Genomic DNA, 7,494 nt, shown 5'->3' with positions numbered 1-7,494 from the left:
TAATTGAATAACAGTATAATGTACATATATATATATTGACTTTTTATTATACTTTTACCTGATAGATAAAACTACAATAAAAAATATGTGTATTTTTCCTAAATCCTTTGTTGCAGTCGCGACGTTGGATGTCTCGTATGTATTTCGCCTTTTGTCATAGCCGATTACCGCGCGAACTCGTTAGAATAGATCGCAATTAGAGTGATCGTACAATGTGCTCCTGATATCGGAATCGGAAAGAGCGTATGCGAAGAGAGTTGTGCAATAACGAATGGGCATAATTGAATGAGTGTGTGCGTGCGTGTCAAAAAACACAAAAAAAGAGAAAAGAAATGAAAATATGTTATGTTATAAGGCGTAAGGATGCGTAACTGTAACAACAAAGACGAGCAGCTAACTTGTAGAGTTTCCCCACGGATAACGTCGCTCGTCGAAGTAGATTGTAAATACAAGACGGGAATATGCGTTTCTCTGAACCATTAAATATAGCGCAGCTCCTCCTTGATAAACGCGAGGCGAACGACTTATCACTCTAGAGTCGTCCACACACTCTATGAATATAAATAAATATAAATATATATATATAAATATATATATATATATATATAAATAAATAAATATTAATATACATGTGTCCGAACAAGTGGGAGATAACTGGAGAGAGCGAAAAAAAATGAATGCCTACGGAACGCCGGAACGCCGGTTAGACGACGATATTAGATCCTCACGAGGGTCTCGCCGGTTTTTTTTGTACGCGATTATTTTCGCAAAAATCGCCGAACTTTCGCGATAATCTAGTATGCAGCGCATGCCGTGCGCCTGTGCGCGGCTGCTCGCAATATTAATTAGCGCGTATGTACATTATCCGCGTCGCGCGCACGTGCGTGCTCGCGTGCACCACGAAATTCATACGTACATGTATATATATGTGTGCAGTCGTATACGAATACTCGCGTATGTATGTACATGTGTGTGTACGTATTAACTATTACCCATTATAGTTATAATATTATAATGAATTATTATTTGTACAAATTTTATGTTGCAATATAAAATAAACGATGAAGCGACGATTTTGCATTTCTGATTCTTTTCGTCAAGAGCGAGAGAGAGAGAGAGAGAGAGAGAGAGAGAGAAAGAGAGAAGTGACGTCGAATTAAAAAATTATCCTCGAGAAATGCATCATGAAGTTAAGAATTTGATTAAAGCCATAAAGTGAATAGTTTATTTTATTACCTGGACATTCTTATTATTTTATTGCCAAATACGAATATTTGGATTTCTATACTGCATCTAATATAGGAATACGTATGCACATGTTGGATACACGCATGTATTCTACGTTTAAGTGTATTCGTATTTAAAGACCAAAGCAATAAGAATGTGCAATATTAGATACGTGTCTGGGCATTGGGGGCCTTACTACGATACATATCGTTCAACCGTCGGCAAACGTATCGGCATTTTTGTGCGGGGAATGAAATTCAGCCACGAACAATTGAAATTTATCAGGATCCGAGGTACTAACCGCCTGCGAGTCGTATCGCGCGAGCAAGATAAACAATCGAGAAACGACGGCGATATCAATTCTGCCCTCGAGCGCGACGTCGAGACATCGATCTCGAGGACTCGACGGTGGCGCGAGCGTGCGCCGTCGATATCACCGCGTCGTCTCTCACGCGCGTCTCGGGGCTACCTCCCACCGCGTGTGTTCAATAAAACGCTCGTGTGGACTTTTTGCCGTGTACGGCAGCCGTGTTTTCCTGGGAAACCGCGGGACGATATTTCACAGTCGTGGTCGGCGCGGAGCGGCGCGGCGCGAGCGGCCGGTGAAAAATGCGCGGGGGACTGCATCGCCGCCGGGGACAATCAATAATCGGTGAAATGCGAGTTTTCAGTGGCACGCTCGTACCGCACGGTGCAACGTGTAATATGCCCGACGGTGGTGTCGAGACGCGAGGAAGAATCAGGTAAGAGAGGAAGGAACGCGCTGTACGCTCGTTCGCGGCGTGTACGCGTGTGGTATGTATGTGTTTATATGTGTGTGCGTGTGTGTGCGTGCAATGCTCCTTTGTGTCGCGGCAAATTACGCGCTGTGCGTCCAACGTTACGAGGTACCGTGCTCCGACGCGTGTGCACAAGCACGCTCTTAATGCTCGCGAATCCGCGACGGTGATTCTAATTCGTTGTGACGGTAATGACGTTACGGGGCTGATGTTATGTCGTAACGCATCACGCGTCTTTTCGCACTCTCGACCGAATCGCGAGCAGCGGTCGTTATGATATAATGGCGGTGGATAAGATTCAACCACCAAGTATAACTGCGTGATGTATCGTCCTAATGGGGTACTGATCCTTGTGAGTTGTCTCAATGTTCTGTCTGGGTTCAAGTTTTGAAACGTTAGCGAGATCTCGCATTTCATTTTGACGAGTGTCGAGCAAAATGCACGGCTTTGACGTTAAGAATCGTGACAAGTGTCGTAATATGATTAATGATACAAATATTCTGAGAGATATGATAAAAATATTCTGAGAGATCGCGATAGTATTTAGCGAAGGGTGTTTCGCGATTCTTAGCTGCGCGAACTATCTTTGGTGCGTCATGCCGAAGAGTGTGGCATTTCTTGCCTTTGAGGTATCCTTCGATTTCCCGAAACATAATAAGAGGAGACAACAGTCACGAATAGGCACTGACGGTACCGCATTCCGGTTATATGAACGACGTCACGTGGCGCGATGGATAGCTACTCGAGAGTCGCGATTGCGACGTTTAGTGGGTCAAAGACGTCGCGGCGTGTGTTTTCTGAGAAAATTGTACAAATGTTCAGTACCATTAACGACACACGGGACTAATTGAATCAACGAATGAGAGACGCGACTTCCAAGCGAAGAAAAGTGCAAAAGTAACAGTGATGGGAAAGCGAGAGTGAAATGCAACAGACATGCTACGGCATCACGCTTGTTAACCACGATGAGTGCTACATGTTGGTGTCCCATATCGAAAAGAATACATATCCGTCCTACGTTGATTTCAACGCGAGTGCTATTTAAACGTACATTCATCTAATTGCAAACCTTTGGTTCCGTCACGCATTTCTTTCCAGGTGTCGATACTTTTATTAAAAATGTCCATTTCTTAGACTCACGAGCTCATGTATTTTCCACATGGAAAGAAACCAAGGCTACGACTTGATCGTGGCTTGTAGTTAGAATCTCGCTGTGTGTTATGCTTTTACACACCTACGTAAGCCCGGCCTTATTTTGCCCGTGTGCAAAATGCTGTGATATTTTACACGACTGCCAAATATTTTACACACTCGCTGTAATTAAGAGGTGAATCGTGTAATTGCGAGTCGATTTTTCAGATCTCATCCCGAGTCCACGGGAACGATTTTTGTCGTTTTTCGAAAAGATAGATTGTGGAAAGTTGCGTTATCGCGATAGGCTGCAGTTACGCTGCAGTTCCACAGGAAAATATTCACTCTCGTTTTTTTTCTAGCGTGAAAAAATTACGCGATCAAGCCCCAGAGTTCCAGATAAGAATAGTTGCCAATAACATCGAGGTATATACGCGCCCTAGTAATAACAAATCGATGTTTTGTATATATAGGCACATTCAGTCGTGTTCAGACAACGGCATGTGCGGCATTGCTCAGTTTACCGTACATAAGATCGTTATTAATATTGATAATATCCCATTATATCCGATGATATCCGAGAAGCGTTCATATTATCGAGGTAACATAAGGTTAATTAGACCCAGCTGACACTTCCATTCAATATTTTTCATGCTCCTCTGCGTTCATCGGCGCATTTTCAATATCAACCTAAAATCATACATACATAATTCAGCATCGAATGCGACAGTTTACTTCAGGATTTCATTCAGGATCAGAATGAACATTGCGTGCGATGTCAATGTCACGCCGAAAATTATACCATATTTAATATCGACATTCGGGTTGATATCTCGTCAATTTTCGTAATTTTCAGTTAACCTTCCACAAGAGGGTTTCCTCCCATTGTGACTTCTACATTGTTTGCAGAGAGATACTAATTAAATATACCTGACGTTTAAGCCGTATCCCTGCTGCCTTCCGACTTTTATTTTTAAAATACGAAAGTTCCGCGCGGGCACCGCTACTGCCGTTGTCAAGTTCGATGACTTTGCCTGACGTTTTCTATGAATACTTATGCAATACGAAGCAGGAGTTACATCTGTACGATTGTAAACCTGCTGCGAACCCCTATTCGGCGCGAGTACGCGATCCTAATGCGCGGCTCGAGTGTTGCATGATCACACCTAACCATCGCCGCAAAACCTCGTCCACGTGCTTTGCTTTCGCAGCGGCGGCCGACCGGCGTTCGGACGTCGGCGCCGAAATTGCAAGTACCGCAGCTCTGCTCGACTATCGACCACGAATGCACGCCCGCCACGGTCAAGGCGCAGCCGCGGCCCAGGCGCGGTCGCCTCGATCAAAGCTGTCAGACTTCCTCCACCTCTGGGTCAACAACATCCGACTGCTCTACTCCTGGAGCAACTTGAACAACCTGGGTCCACCGCAACTATCATCAGACGCGATGGGTAATCTGCAGAGCGACGGCAAGAAGAAGCAGAAGAAGAAGGAAGCCGCGGTTTCACCGGCATCAACATCCATGGCAGAGCTCGATGCGACAGTCGAGGACCATGGGAAGGATAACAAAAAGGACCAAGCGCCTAGAGTGGCGGATGGGCGCGACGTATCTCGCGACACAATCAAGATCAGCTTCGAGAAGGTGCAGCCGCCCGGGCATGCCAAGAGGCAGGCGCCGCAGCCACCAAAGATTGTGTTATCCCAGGTGCGCAGTGCCTTCTCGTATTCTTTTATCTCACGAGCTAATCCAAAATGTTCAATGCATTGTTAATCGTATGTAGGGTAATTGTCGCGCAAAAAAGAAGCGCCAAAATAAGTACAAAAATGTTCTTTGCGCGTTTTAACGAGCCTCGGGCTCGCAATCGCGCGGAATTAAAGTCGCTTTGTAATTAGGACACACAGAAGGATGTGGAGTTTGAGTATCGCAATGATACTGCGGTAGCCGCGGCGAAATCTGGTGCAACTATGACGGAGACTTACCGTCCAAGCATCACGACCCCGACGACGACACCAGCGCAGACCCCGACAACATCGCAGACCCAACAACTGCCACCTTTGCTGGTGACCGATTCGTGGCGTTTGGCCAACAAGAGCCTGGTCGTTACTGATATGCCGACTCCACCCAGCCAAGAGTCATCGAGTGATAGCGTGTTCACGGATCCTGAGGAACTCGCCTCGATTTCCGGCGCGAATGTTCCGGCGGCGGAAGCGGCGAGAGTACCACCCGAAAAGAAGCCGGCTCCAGAGAGCCGCAACAAAGAGGAGAAATCGGCGTTTACAATCTCGAGGCATAAGAAAATTCACCTGTCGATGCTGAGTCCCCGAATAGGTAAGCGCGGCTTTATTAGTCTCTCATCATTTGATGAAACAATTTCAGAAATATGGATTTTTTAATCTGTTGTTATCTTTTGCATGCGAACAGTGTCTCACGACGTCTTAATGTTCTCTATGGTGCTCAAGATTTTGAAAATTTCGAGCTTTTCCACGGTTCTTCCTCTTAAGGACTATATATATCTTTTCGGCATACGAGATCATAAAAGTAGAAAGCCTTATCTTCGTCATTTATTCCTGATTGCATCTGAATATATCTGACAGATATTTTCAATTGATTGTATCTTAATGCGCTTTAAAGTATCTTTTCATAATGCGGCTATCATAGTATCGTTTCGAAGAAGTAACGAATCAATTAAATTCTCCTCCTCCTCCCCTCATAATCTTCTTTCTACTGTATGAATCAACAACTGTGAAGTGCTTATTAACAAATGTGTCTCTTTTGAATGTAGCGCTGAGCGAGAACACAGACGCATTGAGCCCGACATCGAGCACCACTCTTCAAAGACGGCACAGCATCACCGAATCTTCCGTAAGCGAAGGTATCGTGCTGAGAAGAGTGGCTAGTTTGACCCTCGATCGAACTACAAAGAAGAAGGCTCTGAAGAATGTCGTTCCTCCGAAGATGATCCGTTGCAAAGAATGCGAAGGTAAAAGGAGGAAGAGCCGAACAAAAACCGAATTTAATTTTATAGTTTTTGTCACTGGAATTTTTCCTAAGAGATTTTTCCTTAGAATTTTTCTTGTGCAACAATTTCTCTTCTCGAGATCGAAGGCGCTTCAAGTTATTTACATTATCAAGCCGTCGGCAAAGCCATTTTTTAATATATTTACAGGTTTTTAGTTACACGATATCGGTCGTAAGAATTGTACTTTTTAGGCCATGTTCTGAACTCTCTTTTAACACTAAAAGCACCTCGAAAAGCGGCTTATAGCCAATCAGAAGGCTTGTAAGTCACTTTTAAAGACGCTTTTAATGATAAAAGAAAGTTCAGAACATATTTAACTTAACATTGCATCGCGATATTTAAATTTAGGCGGTTTCTTTGGAGAATGGAACTTATATAAATATTCAGGATATACTTCGTACATGTATCTACACTCATGAGGATGACTTACGTGACATGAGACACTCGCACGCGAACAGGTCAGCGTACGACCTAGACTATTACACCGGCGATAGATTTATCGCGACTTAAGGCGAATCTTATCTCGCGATACGGAAGAAAAGATGCATGATAACGTTACAGGAGGATAAACACATTTGTTTCTCGCGCATGATGACATAATTTATAATGTGAGATTTCCAACGTATTTTCGCCACCGAGAAAATCGCGAACTGTCTCAAGACGGTAGATACCAATCGCTGCTAATGGATGGTGATAAAGATAAACTCCTTCTTTGGAAGCCGCGCGCGCGCGCTGTCGGTGAAATGTTTTTGTACAGCCGAATAATCCGTATCAGAATCGTACCCGAGGTTAGCGCAAATGATACGTCAGACGCGTTTGTTTGATAACTCTTATCAATGGGGCGTTCGTGGGTTTACGTTCGAATCGTCGTGCCTTCCTCGTCGTTACCCGCGAACAAGATGCGCCAGTTCCTCGCAAAGCAGTGCGGCAAAATAGACACCCGCGAGAGCCGCGACATTACGGGATGGACTGCGCGATGGTCGGTCTATGCGAGGTTCAAGGGTGATAACGAGAGAGAAAGACAGTGTACAGAACGTGTGTGCTAGAGTGTTACGCGTGTTTATATAGCGATTGAGCGCGAAAAGATTTGAAGATTTCTAGCGTGATCGACAAACAGCAGAAATGATATTGACGGTTTCACAGTGGCCTTCTTCTTCAAAAAGTAGGTATTGTTTTCGCGTCGCAAATACGTATTACCATAATAGTGAAAACGGTCAGATTTAATTATATATCTTATGTGGGGTCTCATCTATATCATCTTATGTGGGATCTGATCTCATTTCTATATAGTTTCTGTATATATTTCCGAGCTTGCGCGATAAAATAACTGGGAGGAAGTG

General features: G+C 44.3%; 1 protein-coding gene across 4 annotated transcripts in view; it reads left to right on the top strand.

Annotated features, from left to right (window-relative positions):
- The first annotated feature begins 1,675 nt into the window (after window positions 1-1,675).
- The window catches only part of LOC116852335 (formin-2-like), an 11,107-nt gene continuing 5,288 nt past the window's right edge, over window positions 1,676-7,494 (top strand). The window contains exons 1-5 of one of the 4 annotated variants that reach the window (XM_032832592.1): window positions 2,121-3,104; window positions 3,500-3,563; window positions 4,349-4,839; window positions 5,028-5,463; window positions 5,918-6,115. In XM_032832592.1, the coding sequence (XP_032688483.1) occupies window positions 4,423-4,839; window positions 5,028-5,463; window positions 5,918-6,115 (1,051 nt within the window). In that variant the 5' untranslated portion in view covers window positions 2,121-3,104; window positions 3,500-3,563; window positions 4,349-4,422. Of the gene's footprint in view, window positions 1,971-2,120; window positions 4,840-5,027; window positions 5,464-5,917; window positions 6,116-7,494 lie in introns of those variants that run through there. The other 3 variants (XM_032832593.1, XM_032832591.1, XM_032832590.1) reach the window with 3 other exon arrangements.

Source organism: Odontomachus brunneus, unplaced genomic scaffold (assembly GCF_010583005.1).
Source record: "Odontomachus brunneus isolate Ranch 3 - 2012 unplaced genomic scaffold, Obru_v1 Obru_scaffold_215, whole genome shotgun sequence".
Lineage (NCBI taxonomy): Eukaryota > Metazoa > Arthropoda > Insecta > Hymenoptera > Formicidae > Odontomachus > Odontomachus brunneus.
The sequence above is the reverse complement of the archived record's forward strand: the minus strand, read 5'-3'. Positions and strand labels throughout refer to the sequence as shown.